The following is a 19,692-nucleotide window of genomic DNA, read 5'->3' as shown; positions in this document are numbered from 1 at the left end:
TACTGTCATACATGTTGAGGACTACTATCGAACACACGCTGTAAACAAATAAATAAACGCCTATCTCTTGAGATATTCGTTCCACACAATCCTCCGGTGAATGATGCTCTTATCATTCACCATAACTTGTTTGCTATTGTGTCCTAGCTTGGGGCTGCACGGTCTGTGAAAGATCGTTTCATTGACTGATTTCCCTCAGAATCGCTGACGGATGCAGATAATGAATGTGAACGTAAACTGAGGGATTGTGTTGCCTTGTGTGAGAGGAGGGCCTATCTTTATAGGCTACACTTATAGGCTATATGTAAAACCTATCGGTCCCTGCACCGATTTGACACATATTGACACAGCTATTTATGGCCTCTGAAACCCAATGGTTCCGCGACGATGAGTCACCTTTACCGGATCTGCGCTCTAACTCAGCCATCTACGCTTTTCAATGGGAACTGTCATGACATTGACAATGCAGGGGTCATCCGGCTTTCCTTACAGCACTGACTATACAGCATTAACTCAATAGGCTACAAGACTTCATTTGATACAAGGGAACCTCGTCACCTGCACCCTCCTGCCTTGCCCTTCTTCTTTACATCTGGGCCAACGAGACCACGTGTGGCAGTCATTTTGGGATGGACATAGGATCCTCCATCTTACCAAACCATGAATCATCCTAGAGCATGACCCACCGAAGAGATATGTAGAGAGAGAGAGAGAGAAAGAAAGAGAGCGATATGGGGAGAGAGAAAGAGTGATAGAGGGAGGGAGAAGAAGAAAGAGGGAGAGTGGCAGATGGAGGGATCCAGGGACAGAGAGAAAGAGAGAAAGAGAGAGAGGGGTTAGCTAATTAAAGCTAAATGACTGGTTTCATTCATATTCTCCTCTAATAATCCTCTGTCTCTCAGGCCTGCTGCTACACTGCAGGCTTCTCTGGGTCACCATGGAGATGAAGGGCCCTGGATCTGTCTGTCAGAGAACAAAGAGGGCTGGCCTTAAGGTGACCCGTGTCATACACTGGGGCTTAGTAATTACAATGCCTGGACACGTGCTCACTGGTCACACACACTGCAACCCCCACCCAACTGCCACACACACACGCATGCTAGCAAACACACCACCAGATGTTATGTAATAGTGACTGAAAGGCCTGGGGGGTCTATGTGTTGACCATCATTCCTCTAACAGCAGGCAAGATATCTGTAAGATGATCTACAACCAGGCTGCAAGAGTATATTGTGTTTATCTTTTGACGAGGGTTCATTCATTTATTGCGTGCATGTTGTGTGGGGCATGAGGTGTACTGATCCATGTTTTCATATCAAGAACTGCTTTGATTTGAGAAACACACATGTTAGGGGCCTTGTGGTTGGATGAAGGAGAAAACAGCCCAGTGGCTCCATATGGTTTCGGCTGTCAGCTCCCCTCTCACCTTCCTCCCCCAGGGGACACAGCACTGATCAATAAGCTGATCCATCTATAGCTGATCCATATATCATACTATGATGCTCTGTCAGATAGTCTCCCCTCCCACAAAAAAAACGAACATTTTGTTAGAAAAGATTGTGGCTTTTACATCTACTTTTTTCAATTACTGTGGTACATTTTTCAGATGCACGTGGTCATAACTGATAACACTTGTCTTATGTTCAGGACGTTTGATTGAGCATTCGTTGGAGTTAACACTTCTTCCACCCCTGAGTTATTCATGCAATATCAGCGTTTTTTGTGAAATACCATGAGAACATTTTCTATGTCACCAATGCATCAAATAATGATAGGCTCACCGTTTAGTTATTTTAACTCATGTCATCTAATAGCAAAAAATGCATGATACAATTTTAAAAACAGATCATTTTGAAGTTCTGAATAGAAGGTATTTAGCTATATACCAGTACGTACCATTTTATAGCATTTAAAAAAGACAAATTGTATCCAATGTAAAGTTTGGAGCATGTTGAGAAAAATGTCAGTCTTACCGTTTCAGTATTCTTACTGTAAACAGCACATACATAGAATAAATCATAAGATATAGGGGTATTATGGCATGTACTGTAAAGCAGAAGCATACACTAAACAGGTATTGGGATAGCCTGTTATGCCAGTTCTGCCCCATGCAACATTGCACAAGATCAACTTTTCTATGTGTCTTGTTACTGTAACTGCTACAGTATTACCTCTCTCTCTCTGCTTGACAAAATCATCAGCTTACAGTGTATCAATGAAACTCCGATAATGAGTGGAATATACTGTAATTTACAACCCAAGTATTTCAGCAGTGCATTGTACACTACTGCACCATCATTTCAAATGGAAGCACATGGGGCAATGTGTAAAGAGGTACTCTATTATATTGAAGCACACTGGCTGATGGAGTATGATAACGATGTAGTATTTACAGCCGCATCCATATATGATTTGGTTTTACCTTCCAACCTAAATTGATGTCAATTGATACATTTATGGTGTAAAAATATAGCATTTTACAATGTTTGGAAGTTCTCCAAATGTATACATAAACCAGGCACTATACAATTTTGGTTCAGTAGTTCTCAGTTTTGAACAGTTTGATTACCCGTTTTTAACCATGAATAAAATGCAGCTAAGAGTGTTTGATTGGTTAATGTGTTGAAGTCAGTAACATGGAATAAGACTATTGGGGCTGTTGAGAGATCTTAAGGTAAGACAGTCCATCTCCAAGCTATCTGCTGAGGGAGCCAATACATCAAACTACTGTGACACTGACTGTTGGTTTCGCTGATTATCTGCCAATAGGGGTTGAGCAACAACGGTCCTAAAAACAGTTCATTTACAGTCGTGTGTGTGTGTGTGTGTGTGTGTGTCAGAGCAATTAACATTTCTAGCTCACGTTTGAAGATAAACGTTCAAATAGCATTTTTGTTCTCTGTTTTATTGTCTCATATACCGGATAGGTGCAGTGAAACGTGTTGTTTTACAAGGTCAGTAGTACGGTGCCCCTTCTGATATATAGGGTTAGGTGCATTGTTCAAGGGCATATCGACAGACTTTTCACCTTTCCGGCTTGGGTATTCGAACCAGCGACGTTTTGGTTACTTCCCGCTAGACTATTTCAGCACCTTGGACAGCTCTTACCGTTAAAGCGAACGCCCTAAAAACAAACCGTTAATGATGTTTTGAAAGTTCTATCTAGCGCGTCCACGAAGACTAGGCCTATTATTCAGAAGAAGCATTCATTTATCAAGACACAACGTTGTATTTTTTCATATCAAGTCAATTCCAGAGCTACAACACGGGATTGATGATTTACTTCAAGATTTCTCGAGCTATATCGTTATTCGATAACGAAAAGTGTCCATGTTAAATTGTTCTCACAATTCAAACTCGTTTTAATGATACACGGAGTCCCCCTGGTGGTGACGGATGTATATGCATGCACACAGTGAGAGATGACATCTTTCTCCATCATCACTAAAGACCACTGAACCTGTCTGTCACTTTCATTAATACCGTATGCCTCGGATGCTCACCAGTCATATGTCTCACATCAAGATTACTGTTAAACAATGTCTCTCTCATCCCACTAGATGTCACTCTGGTTCTGTTCCAATTTTTCGGGGGCCTAAATTGGATCGAGGATTGTTTGAATGAAATAGATGGAGAGTTTATATTTTGGGGCATGAAACCTAAAGACAAACTCATATACAAATCATAATGAAGACAATATCAACAGAATAACATAATGAAACAAAATAAGAAGCCTTAGGCTATAAAAAGCAACACAAGCACAGTCAGGTTCCCTCCAAAACAGAAAAGCCTGACTGATTATTATGGAGAGCTGCGAGCTGTGCCAGTGGGCGCGATCCGGGGAGAAGACCCACGGTGTCCACTCCACTCCGGTTCCCAGTGCCCGCTGCCGGTGCTGCGGCCCTAATCCCACCGTGTGAGTGGGTATCTGCCTCCCAGTAGCTAATCCTGCCAGGCATTCTAGCTCGTCCAAAATGATGTGGTGGGCGGCATCATCTTTCATCTCAACCATCAACTTCAAAGTTTCCACATATTTAAATGTTTTAATGTTTTCGACATCCTCAGCCCACGGATGCTTCGTGGAATTGTAAATATCCTGTGTGAAACGCAATAATGATCAAGAAGAAGTATTTCGAAGATTCACGATTCTGATTTGTTAGCTTCTATCTTTATTGGTAAGGTACAAAATAAACCACAAAAGTGCTCAAGGTGCCACACAAGAGCACGTAGCCCTCTGTTATTTTATCTTTGTCATTGTTTTCATTCTCCACTACCATAAACTGACAAACTGTGTTCCACAGCATAAACTATATCATATAGCCAAAATCATACAAGTTTAATCTCTTTTGTTCAATAAATTATAGACGTCAATGTGTCCATATTGTAACATATAGCCAACATAGCCTATAGTGTGAACAGCCAAATGATCCGCGAGAGAACGGATTTTCAAATAGGAGGATAGCAAGAGAATATAACGTAGCCTACTTCTACCCATAGATACTGAGTTAAAGTAACCATATTCAGAGCAAACAAAGGCAAAAGCAATAATAGGCTACCCATTTGTTCCACGCGCGCTGTATTTTCCTCTCAGAACAGTGCGCGGGGTTAATCCATAGACAATGAAACCAGGGTTAATCCCACCCACTCTGCTCACCCCCGCAGCCTGGTGCTCAGCCACCCCTCCCCCTCTTCCTCCGGCTGAGTTTCGTGAGAAAACGATCAATTTATAAACCGTCTGCCTAAAACCGAACGTCGACAAAGTCTACCGTTCTGGAGATGTGATGGATTATAACGGCTTGTTCCCGAAAAAGCGGGTCTAAATGCATAATCAACGGAGACAAGAGACGGAATAAACAAGGGGCAGCGTTAGCAGGCGAGCGAGAGCAATTGCAGAAGACAAAGGTAACTGTGCTACGAACTATGTGATGAATTAACAGTCGAGAAGAACAGTTGGGAGTGTGCAGGAGGCAGAGTTTGAAAAAAGCTCCAGAGATTGTCTTTTGAAATATGAACAGAGCGACATGCTTGTTTTTGTCTCCATCTCTTTCATTGGAATCCACAGATGAGCTCTCGGTGGTCGGGAAGCATAACAACCCTAACACGACGATGCCCTGAAATGGTATTGACAGTCATTATGAGAAGCTAAACTGTAACCGTTAGAGACATATATGATCTTCATGGATATACAGGGAGAAAGGAGAGATTCGTTTAAAAACACATGATCAGGAAAAAATGATAGTTTGAGAGGCTATAGCTTAGATGTTTGAAGGGACATGTATTCGATTCTTTGCGTTCAAGTCGAATATCGAACTCAAGCCACGAACGCTGGCACTCTGAAATCTATAACGAAACGCACAAACCACTGCAGAGATTGAGTGGCTTTTCCCACATTATTTTCTTGCTAAGTGTGTATACTTGAAGACTATAGGCTACATGTTGATGAAAGAGACGGACATAGATCTACTTATGATATAGTTTCAACGAAAGCACATAGCGGTCTATAGGCTACTTTCAGCACCTCGGACAGCGACCATAATGACACGGCTGCGCAAGAAAGCTTTCATTGCACTTTTCTTATTCACTCTCTTCATCTTCGGGACGATGATGGGCCTCAGAACACTGAAACCCAGCGATGGCTTCTCAGACCTGGCCCCGGGCATGGGAGAGTTTGTGAGGGAAAGAGGAGGCGACCATCGACGGCCAGTCTCAAACGACATGGTAGTTTCCCCTGGTCAGTCCCATCTAGCCAGCGACACCAAAGTCGTCTTCACAAAATCCGACCGTGACTACAGTATATTCTACGACGTACAAATATTCTATTACCTGTGGTATGGCACCCCACAGATGGACGGTAAATATATTCACTGGGACCATGTTCTAGTGCCGCACTGGGACCCTAAGATCGCCCCCAGCCACGCCAAAGGAAGACATACTCCTCCAGAGGACATAGCGTCGAGTTTCTTCCCGGAGCTAGGACCATACAGTTCGAGAGACCCCTCCGTGCTGGAGTCACATATGTCGCAGATTGAAGCGGCTGCAGCAGGTAAGGGATTTTGGCACCACTAACCCCCCCCCCCTAAACTTAAATATTACCATCAAAACATGTCCTGAACATGATACTGTACCTCTCAAATATTGAAGTATTAAAGTAGCTTCACTTAAACTCCTCCATTCATCTGCACCAATTATATGAAGGGTTGTTAAAGGCCTACCCTTATGTCAATATTTATACCAGAGATGTCACTAACCGTTTCCGCCTCAGGTGTACTGGTTCTGTCCTGGTACCCGCCTGGCATTGCAGACAACCATGGTGAGCCATGTGAAGACCTGGTGCCTGCTGTCATGGACGCTGCCCACAGACACAGCATCAAGGTAACTGGTGAGAGAACCGGTATGTTTTTACAATTTATGGTGCTTTACTGAATTCATAAATGTCTGGCTGCAGGGTTGGGGTCGATTCCATTCCAATTCAGTCAACTGGAATTTCAGTTGACTTCCGGATTGGACTGAATTGAAATGGAATTCACCCCAACCCTGGCTGGTTGGCTGGCTGGCAGTGATGATTGGTTGGTAGGTGCTTCCAGGTTTATGTTGTTCACTCAGATTGTTTAACAGTCTGTCACAAGAGACTATGTTAACTCCAACCTTTGTTGTTGTAGTCTAAGTGAGTATCAGTCATGGCCTTTGAGCCTAAATAAATACATAGACATATTCCTGTTGCCAAAGCTGAGTGAGCAGCCACAGTGTTCTTCATAACTTCACTGTGTTCACTCGAAGACAGACGCAATGCATTTCATTTTTAGAGGGTGAAGTGTGTGATTTTGGAATGTATTTTCTATGTATAAAACCATCTGTTCGAGCCCACTTTCTTCCTCCATCTTGTATATTATTGATGTAGACAGAGAAAACACATTTCTTCAACAACCTCACAAGTCTTTGGGTGCTTCACAAGGTCCTCTGAAGGCAGACAAAACATTTTTTCCGGATTTTGAAACCAAGGGAAGACAGTTTCCATTTGACTTGGAAGAGTGACTCAGGGGACACGGTTCAAGCCACTCTTATACTGCTTGACTTTCAGTCTATTGAAGGCATTAGAGATGTTCTGTACATTCATGCACGCACCCACACAAGGACACACTCACACGAACAGCATTGGCGTAACTGGGGCTGACCATGCAGCCTGAGGCCTGTGTGCATGGCACGAGAGGGTCTCTCGCACCCACGCACGCACGCCCCTGCGCACACACAGTTTATACAGCTGAGGAAAGGGACTCGTTGAACAGCACATCAGCTCACCTTGCCACTCTGCCTCTGATTTCAAAACCAGCCACGACACAAACTGACAGCCCAGCTCGGTCGCTGCTGTGTCAAACACCGTGTTGCCATGGAAACTGTTTATGAAGACCTTGCAGCCTCTTAAAAAACAGAGAGCCAGAGAGAGGGAGTGGGTGTTCTTTCCTTTCTATCTTGTCCGCCACGCTCTGTCATTCATGGCTCGACTGTTCTATCAACAGTTGACGGTGAGGTGAAGTAGACCTTTTGCTATACAGCAGCTGAGGTAAACATCCTAGTTGTCAGGCAGTTTAAGACTGGTCCCAGATCTGTTTGTGCTGTCTCGACAATGACAGTAGGTGTTGGCTATACAGCACAAAGATATGTGGGATCAGGCTAGTCTAATCCTGGGATGAGAGAGGGCAGCTGCCACAGTCCTATTCATGTAATTTGGATCATACACAGTCATCTGTGTCACAGCAATCACAGACATCTAAATGCTGAGAGACTCCCTGTTGATCCTTCAAGGTGTGGTGTGTGAAATCTGGATCAGATCCAGGTCTCCCTTAAAAAAATAGTTTTTAAACCTCAAGGGATTTCATTCTGGTTTGATGTTTGATGTATAGACCTTATATGTATGCCATATGCTGTAAGGCCCTGGTATGGTTCATTGAAGGGTTGGCAGGTATTATCTCTCAGTTGCAGCAAAGACAGAGTCACAGAGAGAAAAAGGCCTTAGGTAATACTTTAAAGTAGAGAGTATTATTGCCTTAAAGTAGAGAGCAGTATCCTGATTATTATCTCCAGCAGATAAAGTTCACTGCCGGGCCACTGGAAGGAATACAAATCCAAAATCCATTTTATTTTTCTTAAACGAGGATGGAGGATCACTTGAGATCAAAGAGAGGGTGAGGTCCTGAGTTTGGATAATGGATATGATCGCTGGGAGCTAGGAGTGTCTGCTTCAGTGGTCCGCTCTTCCTCATCGGACACACTCGCACGCACCCCCCCCATTCTGTTTGATTGCTGATGTTACCTGGACCAATCCCTATGGGGCCCCAGAATCAGAGAAGGAGAATTTATTTAAAGATGTTCCACCAGCTAAGCGATCTCTGATCTCTGATCCCAGCCCTCTGATTAGCTGATCCCAGCCCGGAGGCCTCTGACTGTCACGTCCTGAGGTAAAGCGGTCATTTGCCATAGTAAAATGGTCAGGGCGTGGCAGGGGGTTGTTTTGTGTAGGTTTTAGGGTTTTCTGTTTCTATGTGGGAGTGTTCTAGTTTGCTATTTCTATGTGTTGTTTTTCCATGTTTGGCCGGGTATGGTTTCCAATCAGAGGCAGGTGTCTTTCGTTGTCTCTGATTGGAAGCCATACTTAGGCAGCCTGTTTTCCTTTGGGGGTTGTGGGTAGTTGTTTTCCGTTTTAGTCGTAAGTACCTGACGGGACTGTTGTTGGTCATTTTTCTTGTTTTGCTGTTGAAGTGTTTTCATTAAAGAATTAAGAATGAACATTTTCCACGCTGTGTCTTGGTCTCCATTCCACGACCCCTGTGACAGAACTACCCACCATAAAAGGATCAAGCAGCGTGAGAGGAGGTACCTGGAGTCATGGACGTGGGAAGAAATCCTAGATGGAAAGGGACCCTGGAGCCAGGCTGGGTAGTACCAGCACCCAAAGGAGGAACTGGAAGAAGCGAAGAGGGAACGACGGTATTATGAGGCGTTGTATCCTCCAATTGAGGAGGTGAAGAGGCAGCCCCAAAAAACTTTTTTGGGGGGGCATAAGGGGAGTTTGGCTAGGTCAGGGGGAGCCCTGACCTAACTTCCCGGGCATTTCGGAGAGAGCCATGGAGGAAACCAGAACCAGTCGGGGAATCAAGAGCGGAGTACAACGCTAGATTCTGGAGAGAGGGACTGGCGGAAAGGGCACGATGGAGCAGGCGCACAGAGGGGCGAGCAATGCAGTATGGAGTAATGCGCACTATGTCGCCCATACGCACTCACAGTCCGGTGCGGTCGATACAGGCTCCTCAACGTTGTCGTGCGACAGTTAGCCGGCAGCCAGGTAAAAGTGCTTTGGCTCAACGTATCTGGCCTCCAGTGCGGCTCCTCGGCCCAGGATATCCTACGCCTGTTCCACGCACGGTACCCCGCATTCCCCAGCACAGCCCAGTTCGTCCTGTGCCAGCGCTCCGCCCTTGCCGGGCTGGCATCAGCATCGAGCTAGGACGGGTTGTGCTAGCCGCAAGCACCAGACCTCCAGTAAGCCTCCATGGCCCAGTACCTCCGGTGCTGGCTCCGCGCACTCGTCCCCCAGTGCGCCCTCCATTCCTCAGCCCAGAGCCTCCAGCAACGATCCTCAGCCCGGAGCCTCCAACAACGCTCCTCAGGCCGGAGCCTCCGGCGACGCTCTTCAGCCCGGAGCCTCCAGCGACGCCTCCCAGTCCAGAGCCCCCGGCGACGCCTCCCAGTCCGGAGCCTCCGGCGACGCCTCTTAGTCCGGAGCCTTCAGCGGTGTTCCACAACCCACAGCCTTCAGCGGTGGTCTGCAACCCAGAGCCTTCAGCGGTGGTCTGCAACCCAGAGCCTTCAGCGGTGGTCTGCAGCCCAGAGCCTTCAGCGGTGGTCTGCAACCCAGAGCCTTCAGCGGTGGTCGGCAGCGCAGAACCTCTGGTAATGATCCACAGGTCAGGGTTCCAGAAGCAGAGGGATCTGCGGGCAGAACGGGGGCTACGCCCGGAGCCACCTCCACAGCTGGAGGATTGGCGGAAGGTCTGGGTGTAGCACAGGAGCCGTCATTGATGGTGGCCACCCTCCCTTCCCTCCCTTTATGTTTAGGGTTGTTTTGTGGGTTTTGGTGTGGAGTGCAGTCGGGGTCTGCACCTTCGGGGGGGGGGGGGGGGTACTGTCACGTCCTGACCAGATAAAGCGGTCATTTGCCATAGTAAAATGGTCAGGGCGTGGCAGGGCGTTGTTTTGTGTGGGTTTTGGGGTTTTCTGTTTCTATGTGGGAGTGTTCTAGTTTGCTATTTCTATGTGTTGTTTTTCCATGTTTGGCCGGGTATGGTTTCCAATCAGAGGCAGGTGTCTTTCGTTGTCTCTGATTGGAAGCCATACTTAGGCAGCCTGTTTTCCTTTGGGGGTTGTGGGTAGTTTTTTTCCGTTTTAGTCGTAAGTACCTGACGGGACTGTTGTTTGTCGTTTTTCTTGTTTTGCTGTTGCTGTTGCTGCGTCTTGGTCTCCATTCCACGACCCCTGTGACACTGACACACACACTAGTCTGACAAGATCAATATCACCCATTCGCTTGGTCCCCAAAATAACTGTCATTCTGGATGGACACTGATGCATGAAATTTGAGAACCCACATATTGATTTTCTGAGCCCCAGGAAAAGGTTATACTATTTAAGGATGGATAAGCTAGTTGGAGGATACATGGCAAAGCACATTGGTTTTAACAATAATGAAGAGTTTCTGAAATCCATTTCCATTGTCCTCTAAGAGTTCCTGAATATTTCCCTCTCTTCATGTACCTTAGGATTATTTTACTATGCCAGTGATTTGAACAGTCAAACGCACAGATGGTGCTCACCACACCTTACCAATTGAATTCTGAAGGCATTGCCATAATGCTTTTTAATAGCACAATCAAATGGCAATGTGCTGATATACTACTGAATATTACTTCTTCCTTTACAGAACCGTGTTTACATTGAAGTGGTATAATAATGCTTCAAAGACCTTGAAAATGTGTATTGCAGACAGTATTGTCCTCTTTATTAAGGGTTTATAATGATCCGTATCCCTACTCTGTTCACACAGGTGGCGTTCCACATCCAGCCATACAAGGGTCGGACCGACCTCAGCATGCATGATAACATCAAATACATCATTGACAAGTAGGTTGATCTTCCACTGTTCTATACATCCACATCCAAATCTCCTCTTTTTCTTTCTCGCTCTCTAGATCATTGACAAGTAAATTGGCCTTCGACTGTTCTGTACATCTGCATCCTCTAGCCAGCCACTCCACTTCTCATCTAATCTCCTTTCCTTTCTCCACTTCTCTTTCTATCTCCTCTCACTTCCCCCTATCTGTCTCTCGCACTCCCCACTTCTCTCTCTCGCTCTCCCCACTTCTCTCTTGCTTTCTCTCTCGCTGTCTCTCGCTCTCCCCACCTCTCTTTCTTTCACTCTCTCTGCCTCTCTTTTTCCTCTCTCAAAGTCATACAGATTAAGAAGGTCAGAGCTCTGATTTCCATATTAATGTCCAGTGACATTGGAGGTCTAGGGATGTGGAGAAATCAGAGTCCTCTTCAGGTCTGAAGGAGGTAGAGAGAATGAAACTGCAAATAGCCTTTGTCCTGATTGGATTACTTTCCCTTTTATTATTAGAGTATTCATCTGAGGGCTTTAGACAATTGATAGTGCCACTAAAAAAATTGTACCTGTGGAAAAATGTATGAAAAGAGTTCGGCTATGGAACAGACCAGCAGTAGCCTGCAGGTCCCAAATCTCTTTGTGCCGTCTTGCCAACTCCAATGGTCATTGTCATGCCAAACATATTAATAACAATGACTATAGTAGAGGACAAACGTAGAGGGCAGAAAACGAATATGTGATTGTTTATCTAATGAGGCATGATAGTGATCCACCTAAACATTGTCCCAACATTGAGACACCCTCTGCGGTTGGGCGGTAGGGTTGGTGTATCGTTGACAGGCTAACTGAACTGTGATGATCTTGATTGAGGACAAGCCTAGTATACCTTGTTTCCAGGGCGAGATGTTTCTGCCAACTTCTGCACAACCAACTGTGCTGTCCATCTGCCTGAAAAGAAACCACAGAGAGAATGAGAAGAGAGGGGGGAGGGGATGCATTTCTATCATCTGATCTCTCCATCTACAATGTTCACACACTCCAAACTTGCTCTTGAAAATAATAGCACCATTCCACATAATAGCATTTTCTGTAGACATCTGACACTTCACCCAATTGAGAACGCTTCTGTTGACAGAACCTGCTGCTTTGTAACAAGTGTATATATATCCTACTGTTCAAAAGTTTGGGGTCACTTAGAAATGTCCTTGTTTTTGAAAGAAAAGCACATATTTTATCAATTAAAATAACATGAAATTGATCAGAAATGCAGTGTAGACATTGTTAATGTTGTAAATGACTATTGTAGCTGGAAACGGCTGATTTTTTTATGGAATATCTACAGTTGAAGTTGGAAGTTTACATACACCTTAGCCAAATACATTTAAACTCAGTTTTTCACAATTCCTGACATTCAATTCTAGTAAAGGTCAGAGGATCAGCACTTTATTTTAAGAATGTGAAATGTCAGAATAATAGTAGAGAGAATTATTTATTTCAGCTTTTATTTCTTTCATCACATTCCCAGTGGGTCAGAAGTTTACATACACTCAATTAGTATTTGGTAGCATTGCCTTTAAATTGTTTAACCCATTCCTCCTGACAGAGCTGGTGTAACTGAGTCAGGTTTGTAGACCTCCTTGCTCGCACACGCTTTTTTAGTTCTGCCCACAAATTGTCTATGGGATTGAGGTCAGGGCTTTGTGATGGCCACTCCAATACCTTGACTTTGTTGTCCTTAAGCCATTTTGCCACAATTTTGGAAGTATGCTCAGGGTCATTGTCCAATTGGAAGACCCATTTGCGACCAAGCTTTAACTTCCAGACTGATGTCTTGAGATGTTGCTTCAATATATCCACATAATTTTCCTGCGTCATGATGCCATCTATTTTGTGAAGTGCACCAGTCCCTCCTGCAGCAAAGCACCCCCACAACATGATGCTGCCCCCCCTGTGCTTCACGGTTGGGATGGTGTTCTTCGGCTTGCAAGCCTCCCCCTTTTTCCTCCAAACATAACGATGTTCATTATGGCCAAACAGTTCTATTTTTGTTTCATCAGACCAGAGGACATTTCTCAAAAAAGTACGATCTTTGTCCCCATGTGCAGTTGCTGTCACGTCCTGACCAGCAGGTGGAGTAGGTGTATAAGTTTTGGTCAGGGCGTGGCAGAAGGAGTTCTGTTTTCTATGTTCTGTCTAGGTTGGGTGTTTCTATGTAGAGTTAATTGGGATGGACTTCCAATTGAAGGCAGCTGTGTGGTGTTGCCTTTGATTGGAAGTCCTATATTAGTTGGGTGTGTTTGGTGGGAGATTGTTTGTGAGCACTGCGTTATTGAGCCTGCTACACTGTTGTGAGTCGTGAGTATCATTTATTGTTTTGTCTGTGGACGCTTTACTCTTTTTTGTGAATTAAAAGAATGAGTATCCATATACCCGCTGCATTTTGGTCTTCCCTTCAACACCACAACATTTTTTGTGACAGTTGCAAACTGTAGTCTGGCTTTTTTTATGGTGATTTTGGAGCTGTGGCTTCTTCCTTGCTGAGCGGCCTTTCAGGTTATGTCGATATAGGACTCGTTTTACTGTGGATATAGATACTTTTGTACCGGTTTCCTCCAGCATCTTCACAAGGTCCTTTGCTGTTGTTCTGGGATTGATTTGCACTTTTCGCACCAAAGTATGTTCATCTCTAGGAGACAGAGCACGTCTCCTTCCTGAGGGGTATGACGGCTGCGTGGTTCCACGGTGTTTATACTTGCGTACTATTGTTTGTACAGATGAAGGTGGTACCTTCAGGCGTTTGGAAATTACTCCCAAGGATGTACCAGACTTGTGGAGGACTACCATTTTTTTGGCCGATTTCTTTTGATTTTCCCATGATGTCAAGCAAAGAGGCACTGAGTTTGAAGGTAGGCCTTGAAATACATCCACAGGTATACCTCTAATTAACTCAAATGTTGTCAATTAGCCTATCAGAAGCTTCTAAAGCCATGACATCATTTTCTGGAATTTTCCAAGCTGTTTAAAGGCACAGTCAACTTAGTGTATGTAAACTTCTGACCCACTAGAATTGTGATACAGTGAATTATAAGTGAAATCGAACCCACAAATGCTGTTGCTCCAGATACTCAACTAGTCTAAAGAAGGCCACTTTTATTGCTTCTTTAATCAGCCCAACAGTTTTCAGCTGTGCTAACATAATTGCAAAAGGGTTTTCTAATGATCAATTAGCCTTTAAAATTATAAACTTGGATTAGCTAACACAATGTGCCATTGGAACACAGGAGTGATGGTTGCTGATAATAGGCCTCTGTATGCCTATGTAGATATTTCATAGAAAATCAGCTACAATAGTCATTTACAACATTAACAATGTCTACACTGTATTTCTGATCAATTTCTTGTTATTTTAATGGGTAAAAAAATTTGCTTTTCTTTCAAAAACAAGGACATTTCTAAGTGACCCCAAACGTTTGAACTGTAGTGTGTGTGTAGCACCCGCCACAGTCAGAGATTATGTAATTTATATATATATATATATATATATATATATATATATATATATATATATATATATATATATATATATATATATATATATATAAATTACATAATCTCTGACTGTGGCGGGTGCTACACATTGGAGGATTGGCTATCTATACTCATGATATGTTTATCTTCTTGCATGTTCACTTCTCTATAAAAAGAAGTGTGATTTGCATGTATACTGCAATTCAGATTCTAGCTGCATATGTAAACATGAACTAAACTAAACAAAATCTTTACCGCATAGGTACGGGAACCACCGCGCCTTCTACCGCTTCAGGTCGACCACGGGGCGGATCCTTCCTCTGTTCTACGTCTATGACTCCTACCTGATCCCGCCTGAAGCCTGGGCCGACCTGCTCCACCCCGCAGGCACCCACACCCTCCGCGGCACGCCATACGACGGTGTCTTCCTCGCCCTGGTCGTAGAGGAACGCCACAAACATGAAATCCTGGCCGGTGGCTTCGACGGCATGTATACGTACTTTGCCTCCAACGGCTTCTCCTTCGGCTCCTCTCACCAGAACTGGAAGGCGGTTAAGGCCTTCTGTGATGGTAACAACCTGCTGTTCGTGCCCAGCGCCGGGCCGGGATACGTCGACACCGCAGTGAGGCCATGGAACAACCACAACACAAGGAACAGGGTCAACGGACGCTATTACGAGACTAGCCTGCAGGCGGCGTTGTCTGTGCGGCCGGAGATCGTGACCATCACGTCATTCAACGAGTGGCACGAGGGGACACAGATTGAGAAGGCGGTGCCTAGGAAGACGGTGTCGCGGCTGTATCTCGACTACCAGCCCCACCGGTCAGATCTGTACCTGGAACTCACCAGGAAGTGGGCCGAACACTTCAACAAGGAGAAAGACAAGTGGCTCATGTAGTGGACAGGACTCCTGACTGGACTGGGTTCGATGGGAATAATGCCTTTTGGGTGTGACTGGAGCAAGTAAAACTGAGGAGCTTTTCACACTACTGAGCTGAGCCGAGCCGGACCGAACCAAACCAAGCTGCATTGAGCTGGCCTGGTTAGTGGTTACACGTTCTCTATAGTTGCTGGAACCATGCTGAAAAGAAAAATGTGTAAAGAAAATAGCACAGACAGCAGTTTGATTTGGGTCAGCATGATAGTTTGAAAAGGGAAGGAGTGGCCTCACTGCTGGGTATTCTGGGTCGATATGAATATGCATTCCTCTATGTATTTATTTAGACAGTGAAGCTAAAACTTGCAGATGTGGCCCTATAGTCCAGCATTTTGGATTTGAGATAAAATATTTCATATTAGGTGATAGTACAGAATGTCACCTTTTATTTGAGGGTATTTTCATACATATGTTTTACTGTTTAGAAATGAAATACATTAATGTATCTAGTCCCCCAACTTGAATACCTTATTTTTTCACAAGTATTTGGACAAATTCACTTATAGCGTATTAAAGTAGTCAAAAGTGTAGCATTTGGTCCCATATTCCTAGCACGCAATGACTACATCAAGCTTATGACTCTACAAACTTGTTGGATGCATTTGCAGTTTGCTTTGGTTGTTTATCGGATTATGTTTTTCCCAATAGGAACCAAATGGTCATTATAAACTGGGTGGTTCGAGCCCTGAATGCTGATTGGCTGGCAGCCGTGGTATATCAGATCGTATACCACGTGTATGACAAAACATTTATTTTTACTGCTCTAATTACGTCGGTAACCAGTTTATAATAGCAATAAAGCACCTCAGGGGTTTGTGGTATATGGCCAATATACCACGGCTAAGGCTTGAATCCAGACACTCTGTGTTGCGTAGTACATAAGAACAGCCCTTAGCTGTGGTATATTGTCCATATACCACACCACCTCGTGCCTTATTGCTTAAATAATGTACTGGAGTCACTTTTATTGCTTCATTGTCCAAATAAGTACAAAGGGGAGTGTATGCCTTTGACTGGAACAAATGGGACTGAGACTGCTCACACCATTGACTTAGGCCAGGTGGAATTGTTGCTCTCAGAGGGCAAGATGGAGGTTCCACTATATTGCTTACACTTATACAATCCTATTACACCTATCCAATCCTCTCAGATCTTCCAAAGTGTCTAGGGGGAGAGGGCTAGGGGTTGATTTGGGATTCAGGGGTACACTCATGATTTAACCTGTCTCTGTGTTCATCAACTCTTCGGTTCTTCTCTCAAATGAACATTCCAGAGGACTTTTTATCACGATACCTGGTTTCTTTTTGAACATCTGAATATACAACAAAGTTTAATCGGTTGGTTTACCTCGACTTATGTTAGTGGCAAGAAACGCTCTGTTTTGAGTAACTTAACTATATTCCTTTCAAATTAGTTCTGTTATGATGATCGCCACAGTAATGATAGAGCATTGGGGTTGTGTAGTGTGGGTGAATTCTGTTGTGATGATAGAGCCATTGGGGTTGTGTAGTGTGGGTGAATTCTGTTGTGATGATAGAGCCATTGGGGTTGTGTAGTGTGGGTGAATTCTGTTGTGATGATAGAGCATTGGGGTTGTGTAGTGTGGGTGAATTCTGTTGTGATGATAGAGCCATTGGGGTTGTGTAGTGTGGGTGAATTCTGTTGTGATGATAGAGCATTGGGGTTGTGTAGTGTGGGTGAATTCTGTTGTGATGATAGAGCCATTGGGGTTGTGTAGTGTGGGTGAATTCTGTTGTGATGATAGAGCCATTGGGGTTGTGTAGTGTGGGTGAATTCTGTTGTGATGATAGAGCCATTGGGGTTGTGTAGTGTGGGTGAATTCTGTTGTGATGATAGAGCCATTGGGGTTGTGTAGTGTGGGTGAATTCTGATGTGATGATAGAGCCATTGGGGTTGTGTAGTGTGGGTGAGCTTTGAGCCTTTCTGGCTTATTCTTTCATGTATTACTTTGAAATGGTGAAAGGAAACAGACAATACGTTTATTTATCTGAGAATACATTGTGTGTTTGAAATAGAGTGGTTTCAACTAAGCCAAATCAGCAACGGTCAGATCCACCATTTGGGAAGGAGCCTGTTCTGTATTACACTCTTCTATCATTGTCCTGCCAAACTGTAATAGCTACTTTATCACTCAACTCAATTAGAAACCATGGGGTCAGTGCTGAATTTGTTGACTACCAACACCTTGTGGACTACCAGTGGAGGCTGCTGAGGGGAGAATGGCTCATATTAATGTCTGGAATGGATATTATTATGAGCCGTCCTCCCCTCAGCAGCCTCCACTGTTCGCTACACTGGCTGTCCTGCTCCACACACACAGTACCCAAGCACATCACCCGTTAACCACAACTACCCAACCAGGCTTTGGCGTTGTGCGGTTACATAAACGCCAGGCTTCACAGGCCCGTGCAATGGCAGGCTCCGACGCTCCTCATCATTACTGATCTTTCTAGCGCCAGGTGACAGATCAGATGATATGTTCCTACCATTATAGCTCAATGGTTCAGATGTGTTCATACCATTATAGATCAATGGATCAGATGTGTTCCTACCATTATAGCTCAATGGTTCAGATGGTGTGTTCCTACCATTATAGCTCAATGGTTCAGATGTGTTCATACCATTATAGCTAAATGGTTCAGATGATATGTTCATACCATTATAGCTCAATGGTTCAGATGATGTGTTCATACCATTATAGCTCAATGGTTCAGATGATGTGTTCATGCCATTATAGCTCAATGGTTCAAATGATGTGTTCATACCATTATAGCTCAATGGTTCAGATGATGTGTTCATACCATTATAGCTCAACGGTTCAGATGATGTGTTCATACCATTATAGCTCAATGGTTCAGATGTGTTCATACCACTTTAGCTCAATAGTTCAGATGACGTGTTCATACCATTATAGCTCAATAGTTCAGATGACGTGTTCATACCATTATTGCTCAATAGTTCAGATGATGTGTTCATGCCATTATAGCCCAATGGTTCAAATGATGTGTTCATACCATTATAGCTCAATGGTTCAGATGATGTGTTCATACCATTATAGCTCAATGGTTCAGATGTGTTCATACCACTTTAGCTCAATAGCTCAGATGATGTGTTCATACCATTATAGCTCAATAGTTCAGATGACGTGTTCATACCATTATTGCTCAATAGTTCAGATGATGTGTTCATGCCATTATAGCCCAATGGTTCAAATGATGTGTTCATACCATTATAGCTCAATGGTTCAGATGATGTGTTCATACCATTATAGCTCAATGGTTCAGATGATGTGTTCATACCATTATAGCTCAATGGTTCAGATGATGTGTTCATACCATTATAGCTCAATAGTTCAGATGATGTGTTCATACCATTATAGCTCAATAGTTCAGATGATGTGTTCATACCACTATAGCTCAATTGTTCAGATGATGTGTTCATACCACTTTAGCTCAATAGTTCCGATGTGTTCATACCGTTATAGCGCAATGTGTCAGATGATGTGTTCATACCATTATTGCTCAATAGTTCAGATGATGTGTTCATACCATTATAGCGCAATGTGTCAGATGATGTGTTCATACCATTATTGCTCAATAGTTCAGATGATGTGTTCATACCATTATAGCTCAATGGTTCGTACCTCAGAATGTCACCCGTCGAAGGGCAGTGAGAGACAGACAGAGAATAAAGAGAGAAGGATGAAAATAGAATTTGACTGACAAGACAGTGGGAGGGCATGAATAAAGAAATCATTGACTTTCTTTGAGTCCAGTATCATCTTTGCCTGGACTCCAAACTGATATTCTTCATTCCACACTGATGAAATGGACCATATCAGTTTGGATTCTAGGTTAGCGTCATCCATAGAGAGCTTGTTCATCCTTGATCATACTGCATGCGTCCACCAGGCTAGCTAAGCAGAAGCAGGAGAGGAAAAACCTCCAAATGAAAAATGTTTCCCTCTGTTAACTCAGTAACAGCTTTAGAATATTGAGGTCATTTGAAAACATTGTTCAACCTAATTGCCAGTGACAGAAAGTCACAACA

General features: G+C 43.9%; 1 protein-coding gene across 1 annotated transcript; it reads left to right on the top strand.

Annotated features, from left to right (window-relative positions):
* Window positions 1-4,686: 4,686 nt before the first annotated feature.
* LOC115175699 (glycoprotein endo-alpha-1,2-mannosidase-like protein) lies at window positions 4,687-19,403 on the top strand. Its single transcript, XM_029735145.1, has 4 exons — window positions 4,687-6,043; window positions 6,263-6,372; window positions 11,096-11,172; window positions 14,946-19,403. Exons 1-4 carry the CDS (start codon window positions 5,536-5,538, stop codon window positions 15,580-15,582), a joined length of 1,332 nt encoding a protein of 443 aa, XP_029591005.1. The 5' UTR covers window positions 4,687-5,535; the 3' UTR covers window positions 15,583-19,403.
* The last annotated feature ends 289 nt before the right edge of the window (window positions 19,404-19,692 follow it).

Source organism: Salmo trutta, chromosome 36, assembly GCF_901001165.1.
Source record: "Salmo trutta chromosome 36, fSalTru1.1, whole genome shotgun sequence".
Classification (NCBI taxonomy): Eukaryota; Metazoa; Chordata; class Actinopteri; order Salmoniformes; family Salmonidae; genus Salmo; species Salmo trutta.
The sequence above is the reverse complement of the archived record's forward strand: the minus strand, read 5'-3'. Positions and strand labels throughout refer to the sequence as shown.

What these genes read in the sequence shown, in the direction of transcription:
- LOC115175699 (XM_029735145.1), top strand. Translation starts at nt 5,536, where the DNA reads ATGACACGGCTGCGCAAGAAAGCTTTCATTGCACTTTTCTTATTCACT. An exon ending in CCCACAGACACAGCATCAAG is followed by an intron (nt 6,373 to 11,095) that starts GTAACTGGTGAG and finishes CTGTTCACACAG; the next exon opens with GTGGCGTTCCACATCCAGCC. An exon ending in ATCAAATACATCATTGACAA is followed by an intron (nt 11,173 to 14,945) that starts GTAGGTTGATCT and finishes TTTACCGCATAG; the next exon opens with GTACGGGAACCACCGCGCCT.